The sequence below is a fragment of the Tenebrio molitor genome, chromosome 2 (genome assembly GCF_963966145.1).
Source record: "Tenebrio molitor chromosome 2, icTenMoli1.1, whole genome shotgun sequence".
In the NCBI taxonomy this organism is placed as follows: Eukaryota; Metazoa; Arthropoda; class Insecta; order Coleoptera; family Tenebrionidae; genus Tenebrio; species Tenebrio molitor.
In genome coordinates this window covers 1,552,929-1,575,333 of record NC_091047.1, presented here as the reverse complement: position 1 = coordinate 1,575,333, position 22,405 = coordinate 1,552,929, and the positions used below count along the sequence as shown (strand labels likewise).

Here is a 22,405-nt window from a genome sequence, read left to right as displayed (position 1 = left end):
AAGCGTCAACAAACGGTAGCGTAAATGACATCTTTTGCAAAACCAATTCTTTCTAGAACTAACCAGCGGGAGTTGGTCTGGTTTTCTTGGTGCTGCATGACGGTGTTCACTTTAAATTCATGATTTAATTTACCTACGATAAAATGATGATCAAAGTGAGGTTATGTATCTGAAGGACACATCAAAGCACACCGACCAAAAAGACGACCGCGTTTGTAACACAGAGAACAAACCACGGCCTGTTTGAACGCAAGATTTTTTGAACGTTTGTTATGTAGACATGATTTTGTAGTGATTTTTTTACTAGAATATTTTTTCCGTTTTTATATAAACGTGAAACTGTTTCAAGGATTAACAGCAGAAAAGTAAGTGTGCACTATCGTTTATCGAAATAAATAATAATTGATTTTACCATCAATAAATCTCATTGGCACTTTTATGACAGTTGCGAGTATTAAAATGTTAAATATACAGAAATGAACATTTCTGATAGCAGGATCTTCATTAAAACGCTTTAAACAATATGGATAATTATAATCATTACTAATTATAAACGTTGCTCAAGTCACGTGGAATGTTACTATGTAACAACATGCAATATTAAAAAAATGCAAGCAAACATTAATTAAGGGATACAGGTTCTGATTTTACATAAGCAGTAATCATTTCTATCAACTATAATTTCACTGTTATTAAAAAATCGTTAAAATTAGGAAAGAGCATGCCGAAGACGAATCACTTTGGAGGATATCTCAGATTAATCTGACACTATTAAATCCAAATAAGCGATAACCGCGATGACTCAAAAAAAAATAACTAACGTCTAATCATAGCAATAGGATAGCAAAAATGTTGTGCCAGCTCTTAAAATAACAGTTACATTAAATTCGTTGCTAAGTAATTCATGTTTTCACAATTAATTTTATTGGGCTCGTTACGCGCGCAATGTTGGTTGCCTGACTCCTCCACAATTGTGACGATTTCCACCCGGATTTTGGGCTGAAACCACAAACAGGTGCCACCTCGACCGCCGCCGATTATCATTCCGTAAATGTCGTCTTATAATACGGCACACGTGTCCTTTATGGCCGACCACGATAATTTCAATAAGCGGTAAAAAAGACACGGATCGTGTAAAGCGGTGGTTCACTTCGCCTCATAATGGTTCTAATTGAATATTCTAAGCCGAAATTGTGTGTCTACATCGACGACGTCTTGCCCGATTCAAATGTACAAACGACCACGGTGGTGGTTTTAATTGACAAATACGTCTCATTTCACCGGTGACACATTCGAAATTTTGATGAATAAACCCATCTCGTGGGCCAGATCCACCGATAAGGACGCTGGCTCGCCTACTGTTTGACAAATGCGTCGAAAAGGTCGAGGGGAAAACGTCCCCGGAAAGTGATCGAGCGCCAAACGTTGGCGCAGAAACTGACAAGAAGTCCTCGGTTGTTCCATCAAATTTGGCGGTCATAGACAACACAGTGTTGTCTATGTTGGCGGTCTAGGAGTGGCGCCATCTGTCGAGGATGGCTTTGCGACTTTTCTCGGTTTTCCTTGCCTAGCAATCCGCTCTCTGGAGTGCGAGCCTTTGTTTACCGCCAGTGTTTAATACACAAATTACAAATTCAAGAGAGCGAGTCGTGGAAAATATTCAGGCAGTGTGCCAGTCTGGCGCGTGCTCAAATATAATGGTACTTTTTCCACCCACCGGTGAATATTGAAATTTTCCGAAAGCGGTACCGAAGGGGCGGGGTGGAGCGGCGTCTCCACGAAAAGAAACTCGACTCGAAACTAAAATAAACAATTAAAGAGGGGACATCGAAGCACGGCTGGAAGAAGACGGAGAAGAGGAAAAAAATCATCTCGGGACCACTCCTCTTAGCATATAATGTTTTCTCTAATAACTATAATCAGGCGGGTAAATATATAATCAATTTATTGTTAGGCTCTGCTTTAACTCCCACACGTTCACCGAGATATTCCTCGCTACACTGTTAAAACTTGGTCCGGTCGATCGTCAATCGATCATGTCGTGCCGTCGACCACCTCGAGTGACTTCCTTCTGGACGGATTTGGAGTCGGCGTTCTGGACACGTCGTGGACGTGACGAAGGCCCCGGCGCACAATTTTCGTCGTCGCCGCACAGAATTTCGTGAAATTACTGTAATTACGTCCTGTTAATATTTGCAGTGTAATATTAAGTATTTTAGATTATCTCGCCGGTAATAACACGGTTTGAGACCATTAAATTTCATAAGTAAATACGAGATCTTGATGCACGACATTCCGAATCAAGGCTGGCCGGCTTTTCGCCCGCCGCCCCCCACCGAATCGACGGAAAATTTGCCGCTTTTCATCGACCAAACTAAAACAACGTTAATTTTCCGCTTTTTAAATTTTACGATGCGCCACCGCTCCGGACTGCTCCTTATATCGACTGCCCGTACAGAGCCGTTTCACATTCGTACACATTACCATAACTAAGCAACAGTGAAATATCTGCATTGTTCTCCTGATAACCATCGCCATCTTTGCTTAATTAAATGGGTAATTGTTGTTTATAGACTACTAATTATCGGCCTTTGCCGGAGCCGAAATCTGGACGGGATCCGACCGTTTTTTCCAAAATTCGACGCACCGACCAGACCGGCAACGGCTCATTAACCTCCGCTCTGCACTTCCTGCGACGAGGGAGTCGTCGTAATGACACGGTGCGGTGTCGGCGATTCTCCAAACCCAAATCTCGCGACCTCCGCTCGAACCGCCAAACCTGAATCCAATCGCTTTCGTGTGGAACGCTTCCCTAAATCAGTAGAACGTCAGCGAGGATTCTCCACTCCGAACTCATCAAATCTCACTCTTTTGTCCACCGAAAGCACCAAAACTAAATCCAATCGCTTTCTTTTGGATTCTTCCCTAAACGGGTGGCATGTTATCGAAAGGTGAACATGTGGCAGCAGCGAATTTCCAGCTCCAAACTCATCAAATCTCACTCTTTCGTCCACCGAAACCGCCAAAGCTGAAACGGATGGATTCCAGCGAGGATAGAACATGTATGGCGATTCTCTGGCTCCACACCCGTTAAATCTCATTGTTTTGTTCATCGAAACCGCCAAAACTGAATCCAATCGCTTTCTTTTGGATGCTCCCCTAAACGGGTGGCATGTTGGCGAGAGGTGAACATGTGTCGGCGGTGATTCTTTTGCTCCAAACTCAAATCTCGCGACCTCCGCTCGAACTGCCAAACCTGAATCCTATCGCTTTCGTATGGAACGCTTCCCTAAACGAGTAGGAGATCAACGAGGATTCTCTGCATTGAACTCATCAAATCTCACTCTTCACTCCACCGAAACCATCAAAACTGAATCCAATGGCTTCCATTTGGAACTTTTCAAACGGGAAAGTTGTCAGCAAGGATTTAACACGTGTCGGCGGCGACTCTATCGCTCCGAACTCATCAAATCTCACTCTTTCGTCCACCGAAACAGCCAAAGCTGAATCCAATCGCTTGCTTTTGGATACTTCTCTAAACGGGTGGATCCCAGCGAGGATAGAACATGTGTGGCGATTCTCTGGCTCCACACCCGTTAAATCTCACTCTTTCATCCAGCGAAACCACCAAAACTGAAGCCAATCGCTTTCCTTTGAATGCTCCCTTAAACGGCTATCATGTTAGCGAATCTCCAGCTCCAAACTCATCAAAACTCACTCTTTTGCCCATCAAAATCGCCAAATCTGAATCCAATCACTTTCTTTTGGATGCTTCCCTAAACGGGTGTCATGTTAGTGATCGATGAAAATGTGGCAGCGGCGATTTTCTAGCTCCACAACCAACAAATCTCACTCTTTCATCCACCAAAACCGCCAAAACTAAATCCACTCGCTTTCTTTTGGACTCTTCCTTAAACGGGTGCGATGTCAACGAGGGTAGCGATTTTTCAGCTCCACACGTGTGTAATCACTCTTTAACCCATCGAACCAGCCAAAACTGAATCCAGTCGCTTTCCTTTGAATGCTCCCCTAAACGGCTATCATGAAGATGTGGCAGCAGCGAATCTCCAGCTCCAAGCTCACCAAATCTCACTCTTTCGTTCATGGAAACCGCCAAAACTGAATCCAATCGCTTTCTTTTGGATGCTCCCCTAATTGGGTGGCATTTTGGCGAGAGGTGAACATGTGTCGGCGGCGATTCTCTCGCTCCAAACCCATCAACCTTGATTCTTTCGTCCACCGAAACCGCCAAAACTGAATCCAATCGCTTTCTTTTGGGCACTTCTCTCAACGGGTGGGATGTCAGTGAGGGGCGAACGTGTGTCGCCGTCGATTCTCTCGCTCCAAATCCATTAAATCTAACTAACTGTTTCCTTCGCCGAAACCGCCAAACCTGAATCCAATCGCTTTTGTTTGGAAGGTTTCCCTAAACGGGTATACTCCGTACTCTCACAGATTGCACGTTTTTTGACAGAAGACAGACACAGAAACAGGTGTGGCGGGAATTAATCTGCAAGACTACAAGGGTTTTCTACATAACGTGAAACAATTAAAATGGAGAGTTTAGTACTTTTCACTGCGTTATGTTTTGGAACTAGAATTTAAAAATGTGCAATCTATCAGCGTACGGAGTATAGCATGCTATCGAGGGCTGAACACGTGTCGGCGGCGATTCTCTCTCTCCAAACTCATCAAATCTCTCTTTCGTCCATGGAAACCTCCAAAACTGAATCCAATCGCTTTGTTTTGGATGCTCCCCTAAATGGGTGGCATGTTGGCGAGAGGTGAACATGTGTCGACGGAAATTCTCCCGCTCCAAACCCATCAACCTTGACTCTTTTGTCCACCGAAACCGCCAAAACTGAATCCAATCGCTTTCTTTTGGATGTTCCCCTAAACGGGTGGGATGTTGGTGAGGGGCCGTCGTTTCTCTCGCTCCAAATCCATCAAAACTAACTAACTGTTTCCTGCGCCGAAACCTCCAGATCTGAATCCAATCGCTTTCGTTCGGAAGACCTCCCTAAACAGGTAGCATGTTAACGAGGGGTGAACACCTCGACAACATGTGTCGGTCGTCCGTTCCACTATTTCTTTCAATGTTGGTGTTATCGTCGGAAGGCAAATTAATTAAATTCTTACAAGTCATTATTCAAGGTTGTAAGCGGCAATTTGCATATCTAATACCTGGAATAGCTATTTATTCTAATTTCTCCTCTAAACAAACGTCGATCCCGTGTAAATGGTCGATCGTCTGGTCGGTTGTTTGATCAGGAGGAAATCTTTGATAAGAGCCGAGTCTGGTGAAGGAAAGAGTGCGATGTCCGCTCGGATGTAATTATTTCGGCGCGATGAGATCTCGTGAGAACAGGAAGTTAGAGCTGACGTCACGGAACAGGTGTAAGGGTTTTAACCCGACACTTGTTGCATATAATTGTAGTGGTGGCTTTATGGGTGGTTGAGACAGAAATTCGTGTGTGTGTGTGTGGAGGAATCAAACCATAAATTCATTTCAGATGCGGGAGGAAGTGGATTTTTTTTCTGCTTTGCTGGACTCTGTCAGGCGTGAAATGAAGGCAAATTGTAATTTCATCAAACCTTCACGACGACTGTGATTGCGCAAGACGAGCGGAAAAGGGACCACCACGCCACCATTCCGCCCCGATTCGATCGCCTCGATTTTCTCGTGCAAACACCGCTAAACTTTCACAGCCTTGCCGATTAGGAGACACATCTTTCCAGTTATTGGGGCGCGAGGACTTCGCGAGACACTCGTCTCGCCAAATTTAACTCGAAGACGAATTTGCCGCGCACGGCTACCTCCGGCAAAAGTGAAAACATGCGTGTGCATTTTGTCACTTTTTATTCGGCTAATGAGCGGAGGGTGCGAGCTTTTCGCTTTCGACTTTGCCTCAGCTATTTTTGTTGTGTTGTGCGGCGAGTGTGATGACACCGGCATACAATTGACATTTAACCTGACTTCCGGCGACCTTTTGCCGTCATTTCCGGTCAAATGGTCTCAAAATCGGCTCTCCTACTGTGTCGTCATGCATATTCAACCGGCGGGATTATGCTAATGGCGCTGGCAGGGAAAATCGTTTGGAATGCCATTTTGGTGGACGTTTTCCGTTTCTTCGCTCTTCTTCGCGATTGTCACACACCGTAAGAACCAAAAATCCATGAACGCGCGCTTAGTGTGACATCTAGAGCGTACTTTACACGGTACCAAGTCACAAGACTTTCCCCCAATCATCGTGTTTTCAAAACAACTTTGAATATCAAGTTTCTACTCGACCGCCGTTTTCCCTTCTTTCCAGTTTGGACCGGTCGCAACTGGTTCGCAACTTGCGTCACCACTCCATCAACCTTTTGGAAAATTTTCACTTCCAAGTCTTCTGGAAGACCTGGAATGGGTCCGTTGTGAAAAATGAGCGGCTAATTGCGTGCTCCAGTTCCGGCTTATCTGCCATCTGGACTTAATTCGTGTACTATAATGGCGAAAAAACCATAAACGCAGTTATATATTAAATATGTGTGAACTTTTGTTAATTGCGAATTAAAACGAAGTTCCTTCCTAGAGTTTGTAACTGTTACCAGACGCGGTAACCTTGCGTTCGTCGTGGAACAAAGGCTCCCACACTCGAAATTCTCCCATGGCAAGTGCGGAAATTTTACAATTAACATTATGTTCAAGGAGATTTTGAACTCGTCTCCTTCGCCATCCTGGATGCCGGTGGTGAACGTCTCCATGGGTATGGATAAGTTGGCCAGCGAGGATGGGTCGGAAGGTACGGCGAGTTAACGCTTGTGTTGGGCCGTTTCCGGTTCCGGTAGATGGGTGCCGTTCGTAGATGAGCCGATAATCCCCCGCGATACTGCCTTCTTTTTACCATCTAGACGTCTCGGGTCACCGCTCACCGGACTAATTACCATCGACGGTACCACCTGAAATCCGCCACACGTTCGAGAGAAAATCGAACGGACACGCTCCCTCTACCGCATTTTTCCTAGTTACTGTTTCTTGATGAGCATCTTGATGGCCTCCAAGTGGACTGGCAAAAAGTGCGATTTTTCCGCTCGAATCACTCGAATTTCTCAACATTCTGCCCAGATTCGAGATAAGCTCTGCAAAAACTGGTCGACGATGGTTGAAACTTAACTTAATTTGTTTATACTTTAGATTGTTGTTCGACAATTGAGCGTGTGAGTCAGTTGTTGTAAACTCAGGTGTGATTCAAATTTGTTCGAAGCAGAAATTTACCTAGCGATAAAACGAGTCCACGACGACAAGATTCTGCAATTTTCAATTTGGACTGTTTGAGTTTTAATCGGCGGTGCAAAGTTGCAATTTTAGTTGAGCAAAATTTAGAAATCGTTGGTTGGTACATTCTTGAAGGTACAAATCTTGAAACGTTGCGTGGAGTGATGATGGTTGCAACACAGATAATAACAGCTTTCATTAATAAAGACCTATTCTACTTCTCATTTATTGTTTTGATCGTTGATACTTTATGATCATTTTAACAATGATTTCTTGTATTATTATATTTTCCATATCTTCGCTATATTATCGGGACGTGGGTATTACATTTAAATATCAAAAATTATTTCCATAATTACTGTTTGTTGTGTACATTTTAAATCATTTGACTTAATCATAAGTTACGGAGTTTTCAAATCTAATCTTTTATCGTGTAAAATATGGAGGATTTCGATTTCAATTTCACTATTTTTTCTTATCCTTATTACAAGGTGACACTTTTCAATACAGTTTTTTCTTGTTGCATATTTTTATAAATTCTTAGAAATCGTATCTGGAATTCTTGCCTGAAAGTTTCTCTTTTATCTTTCGTCTGTTCTCACCTTTATTTTGTTCAGATACTTTCTTCGGCTAGTTTTAGAATAGATTTCTCTCATTCTGGTTTTCTCATATTTTTTCAAAAGTTGTTTCCGAATGTGTCTTGCTTTTGCACCATTTCAGCTTCTCTTTTTTCTTCTGTGTATTTAATTCGGTCAGTTTTGATGTAGATTTTCTTCTTCTTCTTTCAAACCAATGTGTTTTGTTACTCTTGCATTTTTGTAAACGTGGTCATATTTTAAACCCTTGATTTTTGTTTGCTCACGCCAACAGTTGTTTTAATTTATTTCTCTATATTCTCTCGAGATTGTCAGAAAAACACTTTTTCTCTTTTGCTTTTCTTTTGTGGACCTCTAATTTAGGTACTCTTCAGTTCTATTATTTCAATTGTTACTTTGATCTATTTCTTCAAAATCTCTCAAAAATCTTCTCCTTGTCTTGGTCCTTTATATCGAGCGTTCAAATGAAATCCTGGGTTGAGTACGCGTTGCAAAAATTAAACCGTTTAGAACAGTGTAAAGTTTGAATTTCCCGCCGTTTGACACGAATGACATTTATTTATGTTTAATCGGGACATGTTTGTTTTCAGCAAAGGGTGGCCTTAGATATTTACTTTGAGAATAAGAATTGTTACGTTATTCGATTTTTAATGTAAAACATTGCAAAGAAAGAAAAAAGAGGAAGTTTTTTGGCTCTAAATTTTAGGTTAGCTGTCAATATGCTCCAATTAATCTACGCTTTAAAAAAGCACAACAATTGACGGTTTCCGACGCCTTCCTAGCCCAGGATTTCATTTATATTTTTCAAAATATTTTGTCTGAAGTGCCTTTTCCATGATTTTTTGTTCCCTTCTTATTTTATTTATTTTCTTCGTTCAGTTTTGGAACAGAAATTTACCTCCCATCTCTTTGTAAAATCATTCCTACTTTATTTGTTCATATTCTATTCAAATTTATGTGAAACTAGCTTTTATGATTTTTTCCTCGTTTTTAAGAGATTTTTCTTCTCATCCTGTACAAAATTGCATTTTTTGACTAATTTCTCCAATCTTTACAAATAGTGATCAGATTGTGAATCTTTGGTTAAATGTTTGATCACACCAATTCTCTTCTTTTCGATTTATTTCTCCAAATTCTTTCAAAACAACCTCTTCTATGTTTTTCTTTCCTCTCCTTCATTTTCTTTACTTTCCTCAATAAGTTCTACATGCAATTTCTTCTCATCCTGTACACACGAGTTCATATTTTCTGTCTAGCATTTTTTCTTTTCGTGAAAAATAATTCTACTTCATATTTTCATTTTTTATGATTAATTTTACTGTTGCTTTCATATATTTCTTCATATTCTATCATAATTTCTATTTGAAAGTGCTATTTTCACCTTGTTCTCTACTCTTTTCTTTTCTTCTACGAATAAAGTGGCATAGTCAACCAATCTTTTGATCCTTCCAATCTTCCAAATCTCTTGTCTAAAATTAACATTTTCTGCAGTCGCTCTCTCGCCTTGTTTCTTTTACAAAGACGGATTATTTTTGAAATTACTGCTTTTTATTTGGTCATTTGAAGGTTATTTTGATCTACTTCGTAACGTTCATTCGGAACATTTGCCTAAAAGAACTAACTAACTAGTCAGATTAAAATGATATAAACTCCAGTCATTTTGAATCTGGTCCTTCGAGCCAGATAATAACTTAATTTTTATTACATTCCTTCAACGTCTTCGTTGACATTTTATTACCTATTTTTATTTTATTTGTCCCCAGCAATACATCCAAATACGTATGCATTCTATAGTTGCATCAATGTTGCATTTAAAAACATTCTTGGTACTTTTCTAGGTTGTTTTCTATTGGATCCTTTATGATCGAATGTTCTGCTTTATTTGATCATACCTGTACACTCATTTTTTCTCATTTCCATTAAACACCTGCAACGAACTTGATTTTGCTTCCTCAGCGATGGAAGATTCTGAGAATATATCGTATGGGTTTTCGCCCAAGAGCTCTTTCTCGAAGAATCAGATCACATCCTTCAAATTAGCCGTGACGGTACTCACACCAAATTCTGTCGCTATTCTCCTCTCGTTGACCAAAGAAGGTTTTTGCAACTTGACACATTTTCCCCTGACCCGATGCAGTAGTACCGCTCTAGTACAGTGGAAATCCTTTTGTGCAATTTTGAGCTTTCGGAGGAGCCGTCAGGTCGGAGAAGCTGGTGGTTCGGCGAGGCGGCACCGACCGTCATCCCCGAATGGTACCATCATCAATCGGAATGCCGTGTCCGGTCGGTAAACGTGATCGGTAATAGTAAATGCTAGCGCAAACCAATAAAAATGTAACCTATGCATTAGTTATTGTTCCAACGGGTGCTATAAAACGTCCGTGGTATATTTTTAGTGGAGGCTGAAACCTGAAACTGAAAACGACACCGAAAGAGAACGACCGTCCGTGTAGTACAAGCAACGGCCACGCGAGCCGCGAAACACGCGCGCTGCACACAGGTAAACCTTACCTTTACCCTACCTACCTACCAGGTATGGCGGGTAGACGGCCCACCGCTCAGTAAGACGGAACGCGAGTAAGAGTATACACGCGCGTTTTCTCTCTCCGGCAGCGACCGTCGGCAGCGCAAAGTGTGCATAGATGTGAATCCGGTCAGGTTGACGTCTTCCACGAACGCTCCGTTGGTGTCGAATCTGGCGAAAGGGATGGCCGTGGACGGCGCCGACGGCGTGCACGCGGCGTCCGAGCGACGATCGCCGCCCCAGTGATCGATCAGTGCCCAATCGCGGTGACACTGCGGGTTAAGTGTCTTCAACGTAAACAGGAGGATTTTGTTTGCTCGTTAAATAGGCGAACAAACAGAGATTTCTTAATCAAAGCGTACGAGACGTCGCGGAGAGCAAATTGTAGAATGTAGCAATCGAAACTGATACCTATATCGAATCGAGTGGTGATAAAGAGTTCCAAAGACAGGTGATTTCGTTACGTGATCCCAGATTAAAAAACTAGCATGGCCTCAGACGAAGATTGTAGTAGTACCTTTACGTACCCGTAAGTACCCGTTCAATTTATTTATATTTATTTTGGTCAGGTGCCGCGATCCGAGGAATTCTTGCACAGCCCAATACGGCCTAACCGCGACCGAATCCGCGACAACAATTAAAATCGATCATCGGCACTGGATCCACGTTGCCGATCATGGAAATTCTATGGCGGTGGTACCATTGTTTCAGATTATTTCGTTCACAATTCAATTGTTTCGTACTATACTGCCTTGACCTAGCTTTGTTTAGTCCATTATTATATACAAACTATTTTTATTCGCCGCGGGGAACAACAGTCGTACCCATCGTCTTTCCACTGGTACTGCCGATTTTCGTGCTTCGCGATCTCACCAGAAAAAATGATCCACTTTTCCAACTTGGCCGACGCTTATTGTATGTAAATGCACAAATAAAAGACCGTACCGCAATGACTGATTTTTTGACAGGTCGCCATCACCTCCGACGAACGCAATAAACTCAGACACACGTCAAAAACAACAAATTCTTCGATGATTTAAGTCGCAACCACTCACTTCCTCTCTTTCTTCGCGAGCGTCGTAAAATTTCTGTTGCAAAGTGGAAAATACTGAATTTGGTACTATCAAAGTCGGTCAAATTTTCTACACGAAACTTTGCTGAATGCGGTACTCTTAGGAAAAGTTTTATTGCTTCCTCTTCCTCTCTTTTGTGTGCTCTTCCCAAATTATCATACACAGCGTTTTTGAAATAACCCTTTTTAAAATCGACGATGCAATCCGAATAAAAATAAAACTCCGGAAAGAAGAAAACAGTGAGCTACCAAATTCTTGCTTACAAGAATAAATAATAGGTAAATGTTTTAAGATAACGTCTCTTTTTTTTAAATATTTTCAAAAATCCCATTGAGAACCATTCAAAATCTAAAGCTTACTAGAATAAAAAATCGTTCATTCATAAATTTGTCAAACAATTGGGAAGAGATTGTGCTTTCTCAATGATTTTCCTCGATTATCCAAATTGCTTTTTTTTACTCGCAACGTTGGAAAAATTTCCAAGCATTTCGTATCAAAGTTGTAATTTTTACTTTCTTGTATTTTTGATTGTACAAAATGTAGTTGATGTAAAAACTGAAAAAAGTACGCACATTGCAATCCAAAATTTACCAAAAAGAGTGTCTACTAAGTACCACACGAGTACCAGCAATTGTTCTTCTTCAAGTAGGTAATTTAATGCCCGAAATGTTTGTAAGGAGGCACAAAAAAATAAAATCCAATTATTTGTTGCTTTTTAAATTAGGCCACAAGTTTGCCATAGTCAAAACTATAAATTTGGAAATGGCATTCAAATAAAGCTCGTTCCTTGTAGATCTGGGTGTATTAATTTAGATTAATTTGAACCCGTTAAATATTATTTTCATTTTTTTCATTCTTCACAAAACATTTTCAATCAAAATCTGTTGGCAATTCAGTACTTATCGTGCACTCCTCTATTTATTCCAATTAAAAATAATGACGAAAAAATTACAGTCAATAAAAAATACCCAATTTAAGTTAACGACAAAACATTTGATTTATTTTAAAAAACTTCAGTTTCGGCAAATTTCTTTTTTGTACCAGTGTTACAATGTCTCAGCATCGTTTTCATTTGTTTAAGTAAAAGATACTCTCCGTCAATGTAGGTACTTTCACAAGTAATTTTTGACAATTGACGAACTTTCCTATCAAATCCATCCAAAGTTTTTCTGTTGGGTTAAGATCCGGCAATTGTGATGGCCGAGTCTCAAGCTTGTTCCGAAAAATTTTTACAAACATTTTTGTAAAGGAACATCTGTTTGAGGTTTAATTAAAGCTCTAACCAAAAATAAGTTATCTTCGTCTCTGTAATCAATTTGTGTCGATATTTACAATAAATCAAATAGTCGTAATCTTTTGAGTGGTGTTGATCGTATTTTCAACAGGTTAAAATATGTAACGACCGTTCAAAAAAAAATGTGGTCAAGAAAGCTCCTTTTACAAACCTAGGTCATCTTTTTGGTTGATATGCTTTAACCTTAGTAACCATTTTATCGTGAATTAAATCATTAGTTTAAGTTAAAATAATTTTACACCACTGACTGTTCGCTGAAAAAATGACGTTTGAGACACGTTAACAGAAACAAAAGCAAGCACCATATAATATACCACTTGGCCACAAATTTTTGAACGGTCGTTATTTTGTCAGATTTCTTAACAAAACGTTGTCAGCTCGTCTTTTAGGTACTTTTTGACAAAACTGACAAAAAACTGGCTCATTCTAGATGAATTCATCAAAATATTATCTTAACGATTCGATTTACAAATTTATTCAAGTCTGAACTTTCCGGTGCATTAAAAATATCCAAAAAATGAATTGACGTGGACGATTAGAAAATTTTGATTGTCACTGGTTTGACGATTTTGGTCAGTGTAGGCAGGTTTTACGGTCGACTCCCATTTTTAAAGCCGACGCACTATATTAGCCCAAAAATACAATCCTTGTCGGATGAAATAAATTTGGAAAATCGCGTTGTCATTCCGAACCTCCATTTACGATTCCTGGTGGTGGCGTCCAACGGTCCTGCACCTCTTTGTTATTTTTCTTCCATTCATGAAACAATATTTGCTCTCTCGTAAAACATTAAAAATAGAATTCTCGGTAGATTTTCGTCGTTTAATTTTTCATATTCGTGTTTGTATTTTCTAATCGTTGCGAAAACAACGCTAATCGTGGTGATTTTGAAAGTCACATGAAGCGATTGCCGTGTGACGTCTTCGGAGCAAACCAAACAAACCTTTGCAACTCTTTGTTCCCGCTGTCGAAGCAAATTTTCCGACTCGTCGACGACCAGAAAAAGTGTGCTTTTCCTTCCCCGATTAATATCAAGACCGGACAATTAATTGCGCTAATTGCTCGATCCGGTCCTGGCCGGGTATGCGAGCAATCCGGGGTCCGGTCGGTCCGGTGTCGGTCCGCGGCCCAACAGAAAAACAAAAACGACCACGGCCCATCCGAAACCCGAAAACCTCTGAAAATTCCGCAACAGTGAGACGCGTCCGCCGCAAAAACTGGCAGCCGATAAGGAGACGGTTTTTCATCGGAAATAATTCACATTAAAATGCATCCTCGGCAGTCGTCTCACGTGCACCATCCCAAGACTGCTCCGGTTTTTGTCCGGACCCGGCTAACTGGGATCTCCTGAAAAGGCTTTAGCAGACCGTTTAGATTCGCGCCGTCGCATTGGTCAATAATTAAGACATTTGCTACACGATATCACGTTTAAATCAACCGGCAACTATGTTAATGGACGGTGATGGACGCGGGGAGCGGCGGCGGTTTTTCGCAATTATTTGCGGCATTTCATCCGCGTTGCGTCTCCCAATTGACGGATGAAAAAGACGCACTAAGAGTGTGCTTATGTCTTCGGTTGTTGAGCGAAAAACGTTGATGTATGACAAACGAGTTTCGCATGAAAGGGGGATTTGTGCGCGATTTGTTTTTGCGCGCCGCGCGATGAATTATTGACGGGAGCGTGTCGCGCCGACGCCGCCGAAAACGCACCTTTACGATCCCAAATCATCTAATCACGCAAAACGCTTCGATGGAAAATGACTTCGAATCGAATGTCTTATCTCGGAACGACGATAAAAACCTAACTGTTGTGTGATACCAGAGCTACTGGTAGCGACACGGTTACGACAAGAACTGTGAAACCATAAAAAATAATGGAATTCCGGTACGTCATGACCGGACTAAATCGTTAAAATATATACGTACACATCTTAGGTGATAGAGTACTGGGCGTTCGGATATTAACCGATATTTTATAGTTTCAAATACATACATAGTTCGATTCATTTGTTTGGTACGCGTTAGAGGCGCCCGTTTTAATTCGACTCACTTGCACTGTTCAAAAATGCGCCGCTCCTTTCGAATTCGATTAGTAAAAAGAAAAAATTAATATTCGCTAAATAACGTGTTGTCATGTTTGACATGTTGATACGTCAATGCAGGGCGAGGAAAAAATAAATACACTGTAATCGGGCTCAAATGGTGCGTCTTAAGGTTGGTATTCACTAACGCACCTGGTAGATGGCCCTTTTTCATTTATTTGCGCGGCACAAATTGTCGCTTGTTTTCACTTGTTCAAACTCTTACAAATTAATGATAAATAAAATGCAATTGCAATAAAGTGCAATTTTCACTTTTTTCTGACGTCATTTATGTTAACAGGACAAATAAAAAAATACCTTTTCCAGGAAAACGATCGAATTTATCTCTACCCGATGCTTATGACATATCCTACTTATGGCTAAAAAAAATTTTTTAAAGCGTTTTTTAGAGTCCTTTGTGGACTACCGAACAGCTACCTTTGTTCTGTTTTATTGTTCTAAAAAAAATTGGGCATCAATTGCCACAGTTTGCCTCACTAGTGAGAGACTCTCATTTGCACAAAAATATATTCACAGTGGAACAAATGTGCTCAGCAGTAATTTTATTTAGAGTCGCCTGATTTTGAATCATTTTAAAATCAATTAAATTTCATCTATTATTATCATCATTTCTCGACCAGCTCTGACAATTTGAAAAGCTTTTTACAAAAAAGAAAATTATGAAAATGCTATTTGAAACAAAGTGAAAAGTTTCACACTTTCTAACTGTCGTGACGTTAATGTTCCTGATCATTAATAGTTTTTGTACAACAAGAGAGGAAATGACACATTACTTGAGAGGAACACAAATCCCTTTAAATTAATATGAAACTTTCCCAAAATTAAAATATGAGAGTAAGCACACTTGCCGTTACCAAGTTTTGTAAACAATTTATTTTATCTTCATCACTGGTTCTGTCTCGTTTTTCCTTGGAAATCGTTCCCAAAAACACACTTGAAAAGCTAAAGCGACATAATAGCACTTATCGAAAAAATCTAGAGAAAAATATGAAATATAATATGATTGATTGAAAAATGGATGACGAAAAGAAATGTCAAAAAAAGTAGTACGGATCATTTCATTTTATTTAGATTAATTTTCAACCAATTCGATAACATCAAAATAATAAACCACGTTAAGAACAACGGTGGGTGATTAAAGAAAATATCTGGAATCTCTTTTATTAATGTACGATTAACACCACATATTAATAAATAAATTGTGATTTTTTTTTTTGGTAAATTACAATTACTTCCTCATGGGGTCAGAATACCCTAAAACGAGGGAGGAAATGTCCACTTTCTATTAAAGTAGTAGAAAAGAATTTAAATAGACTTTCTCCCAAATTTCTTTACTTGGCAAGAAAAGAATGATCATAAAAATATCAGTTTTAAATATCAATTCTAAAATTTTCATTTAGAAAAAAAACAGTTTTTAAAATAGTTATGTATTTAAATTACAAATGCGGTAGGCTACATTTTACAGCGCGAACTTTTCAGGTTCAGTATTTTAACAAAAACCGAGCGATGTAAAATGCCTACCGCATTAGTAATGTATTAATCTTTTTGGCCATTACTCGTTTCCTCAAATTTGAAATTTCTTGCAACCAATAATTTTGCAAAACCTGACATTCTGATTAATGAAATGGCAGAAAGTTATCTATTATACCGATTACTGACATGCTTAGGACTTACACCACAAGATGGCGCCATCAAACTTTAAACTGAAAACTGAACGGATCAGTCTTGTCTTAGTATAAATGGACTTTATTTATGATAAACTAACAGTTTTTTTGGAGGTCCCTGAAAGCTTAAAATCTTCTTAGTTTACACACTCCGTGCGGTAAAATGACAGATAGTTTGGTTAGTGTGTGAAAATCAAGATACCGTAGCTGTTCAAAAAATGTAAACATGTCATTAGAGTTGAGGAGGCCAAAAAAGAAATTTTCAAAATTCACTTCTTTTACAGTCTTGGGAATTGGTCTTTTAAAGGTCAACGGTAGGACTGTTCTCGGTAAATACAGTCGCGGACAGAAAAAAGTAGGACAATGTTTTTTCGCTAATGTAAATCGGTTTACTCTTTCTTCGGTTACTATTAAAATATCTATTTATTTGTCATAGTAAGCCCGGTTTACTCCACTCAATTTTAGTTAAAAATCTTAATAAGACTTGTCCTACTTTTTTCTGTCCGCGACTGTATGTATTACAAAAATTCTAATCTTATCGTCTTTAGGCTGAAAATCGGTCATTGCATTTGATTTTCAGTAGCTATCTGTCAAGTTGACTAGTTTACCTTCAGAATTGATAAATGACAGTAAAATTCGCAGTAATTTCAAAGATTGTACAATCTTAACGCAATTATCAGCTAGGTAGTTAGTTGTACGGCAGATCCAAACAACACACTTAGTAATGTGACAAAAATCTAAAACAAATAGTTGTTGGCATCGTCAATTTTGTCAAAATTGATTTAAAATTTGATTATTCGTTCGCAAGACAATTATGTTGACACAAGTCTGCTTATCACGTAGTAGATAGAAAATTCCGATCGCTGATTAATTATTATTGTAATTGACAAGTTGCCTTTGACACTTGTTGCCTGGTTTATACATCGGGACGTTATCCTGTCCCATTAGTCGACTCGATCGGTAATTTATTGCGTTTTTACGTTTGCCGAGTTTATCGTTTTTGCATAAATGCGACCACTAAAAGAAAAATTGTTTATTTTATGACAATTTATTTATTGTTGATAATAATTAGTCTAGGTAGAGCCAGAGGCAATAACATGTGCATTTTATGTAACGGTTATCTTGATTTAAACCGGCAATTTACGATCCAATTTAATTTAATTACGATTGTGTAATTGTGCAATAATTTACATTAAACCAATTTTATATATGTTTTGATATTAAGTAGGTGATTAGTTAATGTTTTCTTTTCGTTTTCTTCAATTAAAAACACATTCCTACAAATATTTTACAACGATTATTACAACAATCAAAAGTCATTAATACCGAAACGACCACAAATTCATCGATAATTCGGATGATTTTCTGCGGGGCCGAGGCGATCCGTGACGACGTCCGAGGAGCAGCAACAAAAAAAATTCCCTTGCGAAACCAGCAGCATCTTATCGTTTTGAAATCGTGTCGCACTTTAAACTCGCGAATTAATTCAGAAAAATCATTATCAAGGCGATAATGACGTCGGAGTTTCGCAACAACGCGACGTGAGCCGTCGGATTAAGAAAGAGCGAGGAAGATTTTTTCTTCGCGGGAGCGACTCTTGACTTTCTGCTTTTGCTGTCGTTTTCTACTTTCTTATCCTTCGCTTGCGGCCAATCAAAGAGAAGCTTCTCCAAGTTATACAAAGTATCATACAACTGTGCAAAAAACTTCCAAGCGGGAAAAATGGAAATTTTATCTAATCTCAGAAAAACAGAGACCACCAAAGAACAACTAATAAAGACGCTTCGTAATAAGAACAAAGTGTTCAAGAAATAAGTACAAAATCGCATCGAGAATTTCTGACGACACGGTCCTACCTACTCTTGAGAACCAACAACTCGTGATGTATTTCTGATTTTTATTCCACTATGAATCGACATCACTCAATTAAGTGCTTTATGACACGTGCTTATCACTATGTTTTTTTATTGATTACCTTTCCGATAAACTGAATTTCAAAATATTTGTTAGTACCGTCTTGGTTTGAAACCGTTGAACTAGCACACCTGTAAATATGGCACGACTTTGATGATTCGCGCTAAACCACGAGCGGTATCATTCAGTGCATCCCCAAAACCACGGGTACCACTTTCAGCGCTCTAGTTTCTTGGTGTTTTCTGATTTTTGCGTTTGGTTTCAGGATAATGGACGACGCGACCTCGTCTCCCACGACTGCCAACCACTACACCAACTGTCTGTCCCCGTCCAGCTCCCCGTCGCCCCTACTGCCGCCCCAGTACCAGCTGACCCCGCGGTACGACTACCAGGACCAGGACATGATCCCCGCGTCTCAGGTGCTGCCCCAGGTGTTGCCCAAGTCCCAGGAGATGTGGGGCGATATGGGCCAGGGGATCTACGCGGACTATCGGTACGACGCGAGCAGATTCAACAACGAGTACATAAGGCCTAGTTACGCGGAAACTATGCCCGTGTTCACGCAGGCTAGGACTAGTTTCGTGCCGAAAATCGGTGGACAAGGACAAAAAGTGCCCAAAGAAGCGAGGATAAGGAGGCCGATGAACGCCTTCATGGTGTGGGCCAAAGTCGAAAGGAAGAAGTTGGCCGACGAGAATCCAGATCTCCACAATGCTGATCTGAGCAAGATGCTGGGTGAGTTCAAAAACCACAACCTCGCATACAGCGTGTTCGGCCATGTTGGGCCCTTGTTGGTTCGCGTTTCTTATCACTAAAACGCTAATTGCAAAATCAAAGTACCTAAATGAGAAACCAGAAAAAATACACGAAAAGAAATGGAACGTCTGGCAATTGAGATTTTAATTGCAAATTAAGTTCTCTAACGAGTTTTTTTTAAGTAAAGTCAGTTTGTTGCTCAATAGTACCGTAGTTAAGTACTATTGCATAAAAGACGTCGTGAACAGTAGGGAAAAAGAGAATGGGGGTCAGTTCTCATTACTGATGAGTCCCGATTTAACATTTCAAATAACAATCGCGTGTTCATAATTTGAGAGCATATGCTCGTATATGTGAGAGGTGTCTATGGTGTGCCAGCAAGAAGTGCAGATCTGAGCTCTCTACACACCATAGTCAATCATTCAAAAATAAACAATTACTATAGTATCTGAACAAGAAATAACGTCTAAAGCTTAAAATTTGCTATTTAGCAAAAAATTAAGGTAACTAGAGTCCAATTTTTACCCTTTTGCAATGACGTCATTATCTAGTCATAATCAGAAACAAATGTGAATTGATCATAAATAACTATTATGTTTCAAATTTGTTGACAATTGCTTCGAAAGGTTATGTTTGTAATCAATGTAATAAGTGAAACAAATTAAAAATTGGCAAATTGACAGGAGCATAAAATAACCACAAAGTAACCAACAAAAAATAAACGTGGTGCTTTTTTTGTTTCCTTCTGTTTCTCTCGTTTCAATAGAGAGAAAGCGAGGAAGGAAATCGTGACGTCACCTCAAAAGGGTAAAAATTATAGGTAGGTACTATAGGTACTATTATTTTCTCAGACAAAAATATGCGTTGTAAAAAACGGACCTAAGAAGAATCAGACTAAATTTTATAAAAATGTTTTAGTAGGTACAACCTGGAACACTGCAAATAATTTGACCAAGTAAGATTCTGGTAGTAAACTTCGTCCAGCGAGAGATTGGGAAATTTTAAATTTTATTAAATTATCCCAACACTACAAAATGCACTAGAATACATTAATTAGAGCATAATTTTAGAGCAAAAATGTTACCGCGCTTGAAGGATAGGTATATTTCAAATTTTACTAGGTACCTACTACTTTCTCTTAGGTAGAATTTAGTGATTTTTATGGGAACCAATCTCTCGCTGGACAACTATACCAGATTCTGTTAAGAATGTTTGGTGTTAAATGCATCATTGTTGTTGCATTCATTCTACAGGGTGTCTCAAAATTCGCGAATTTCGAATTCAGAGCGTTGTAGGGGATCACTTCAGTAGTCCAAATATGGAAATTAAAAAAAAATCGGGACTCCCCCCACAAAGATTGGTCTGAAGGTGCACTTTGGAGTAAAAAATCTAAAATTTTTGTAATTTTTCTTAAAAATGGAACAGCAACACGTAGCTAGAATAGTATTTTGTCACTGTGGATATGAAGGCTGCTAAGTATTGAACAAAATTCAAGTGCTTATATCTTCTTCAGGAAGAGCGAATTTTTTTTTCTAAGTATTTTTCGAGCTCCACTTGGTCCTTCCCTACCACGCTCTGAATTCGGAATTCACCAATTTTGAAACACCCTGTATAGCAGGTTATGGAGTGTAGTTATAGTACTACCACTCATATTTTTTCTCATATTTTCAACAATTTATTTCGTTGGTTTCTGAATTGACACTAGTGCCTATTTTTAAGAGTGTCAATTTTATAAAATCGAAGTACCAAGTAGGTACTTACATTGAAATTAGAAACAATTCTTCTAGACATCAATGTGGAATCGTGTTTAACCGAAATCTATCGTGAAATTCACAAAATAAGCCAATTCTCTGGCAGTACTTACTTATGTTTTCGACAGTTTTCCAGAGTTTTAGGTACATCAAAAGTAACAATAAAATATTTCTCATCACAAGATTTTATACAAGTAATTCTTTAAAAAATAGAAAAAAAGCGTCAGAATTCAGAGAGTGGTACTAGTAAGAGGAGCGGTACTCGTTTCGGTTGACTAAATGAATCTCTCCGAACAAAGTGAAAAACCGTTTGGCCGTTCCTCGTCCGGCGGTACCACCTCCGTGGTGCCGTCATCGAGGGCGTCATTTTCGGTACTCCCCGTCCCGGTACCGTCCCCGTGCGTGCGTGCGGACGGTCGTAATCGAGTACCGCGGCCGAGCAAGATTTGTGCATCTCATTAGACATGGATTAATGGGGTTTTGGCGAGTGTACCGGTTGGCCTGCCCTCACCGCTCATTGGATACGGTCTGGCATCGACCGACCGGCCAGCCAATCCACGCCACTCTCCAATTATTCCCCTTTATTTTGTTTTAAGGTCATCCAGCATAGAAAATGGCTGAATGACTTGTTTATATCTAATGATAGGATAACGTGCAACGTTATCGTGTCCGGCGACAGACGCGACTTATTTTATTATCGAGGTGTGCGACCGACCGACGGTCCGCACGATTTCGCCGGGGACGACGCCAACCCCCGCATCTCGACACAGAGGCGGCGAACCTTCGGAAAAATACCAACCGTCAACCGGTGAATTCGCACTTTTCACTTCTCGAAAATCATCAGTGTTCGTTGTCGAAGGAAATCGAGCTGAAATCACCCAAAGAAATCTTACAAAAAAAATAATTAACAAGTGGACAAGTACGGCAACTATGTAGGAAAATTTATGTGACAACTGTGTGGGTAGGATAGAGTTGACATTTCTTTGACAGTTCAAAGTCGCGCAGTTTTGAAAACTGTCAAGTCGACGTGCCATGGTATAAAAAAATCAAATGCACGCTTATGAAATGTCATACAAATGTCAACTCTACCCAGTACAGTTGGTTGCAAAAAAAACGGGAAGCGAAAATTTTCCTAATATGTAATGTAAATTTGATTTTGTCCATTTGTCAATTGATTGTCTACTTGACAATACCTACCAAGTAATTTAAAAAAATGTCATTGAATTTTGATGTTAATTCTAACCTATCTCTCGTAAGAAGGTTTCACGCTATGAAAAAATTGTAAAAATGTGTCAATTTTATTCTGACAGTTCCCGTTTTTTGTAACTGTACTCTACCCCGACCACACAGTTGCCACATAAATTTTCGTATAAGTACATATGTATACATAGTTGCCATACTTATCTACAATCATTTTGAATCACTAAGTATATCCTGTAAGGATAAACACACTATCCTCGAAAAACTCCATTC

General features: G+C 39.5%; 1 protein-coding gene across 2 annotated transcripts in view; it reads left to right on the top strand.

Annotated features, from left to right (window-relative positions):
* The first annotated feature begins 10,400 nt into the window (after positions 1-10,400).
* The window catches only part of Sox15 (Sox box protein 15), a 46,509-nt gene continuing 34,504 nt past the window's right edge, over positions 10,401-22,405 (top strand). Inside the window, exons 1-2 of one of the 2 annotated variants that reach the window (XM_069037601.1) lie at positions 10,401-10,907; positions 18,691-19,160. In XM_069037601.1, the coding sequence (XP_068893702.1) occupies positions 10,867-10,907; positions 18,691-19,160 (511 nt within the window). In that variant the 5' untranslated portion in view covers positions 10,401-10,866. Of the gene's footprint in view, positions 10,908-18,494; positions 18,633-18,690; positions 19,161-22,405 lie in introns of those variants that run through there. The other variant, XM_069037602.1, reaches the window with a different exon arrangement.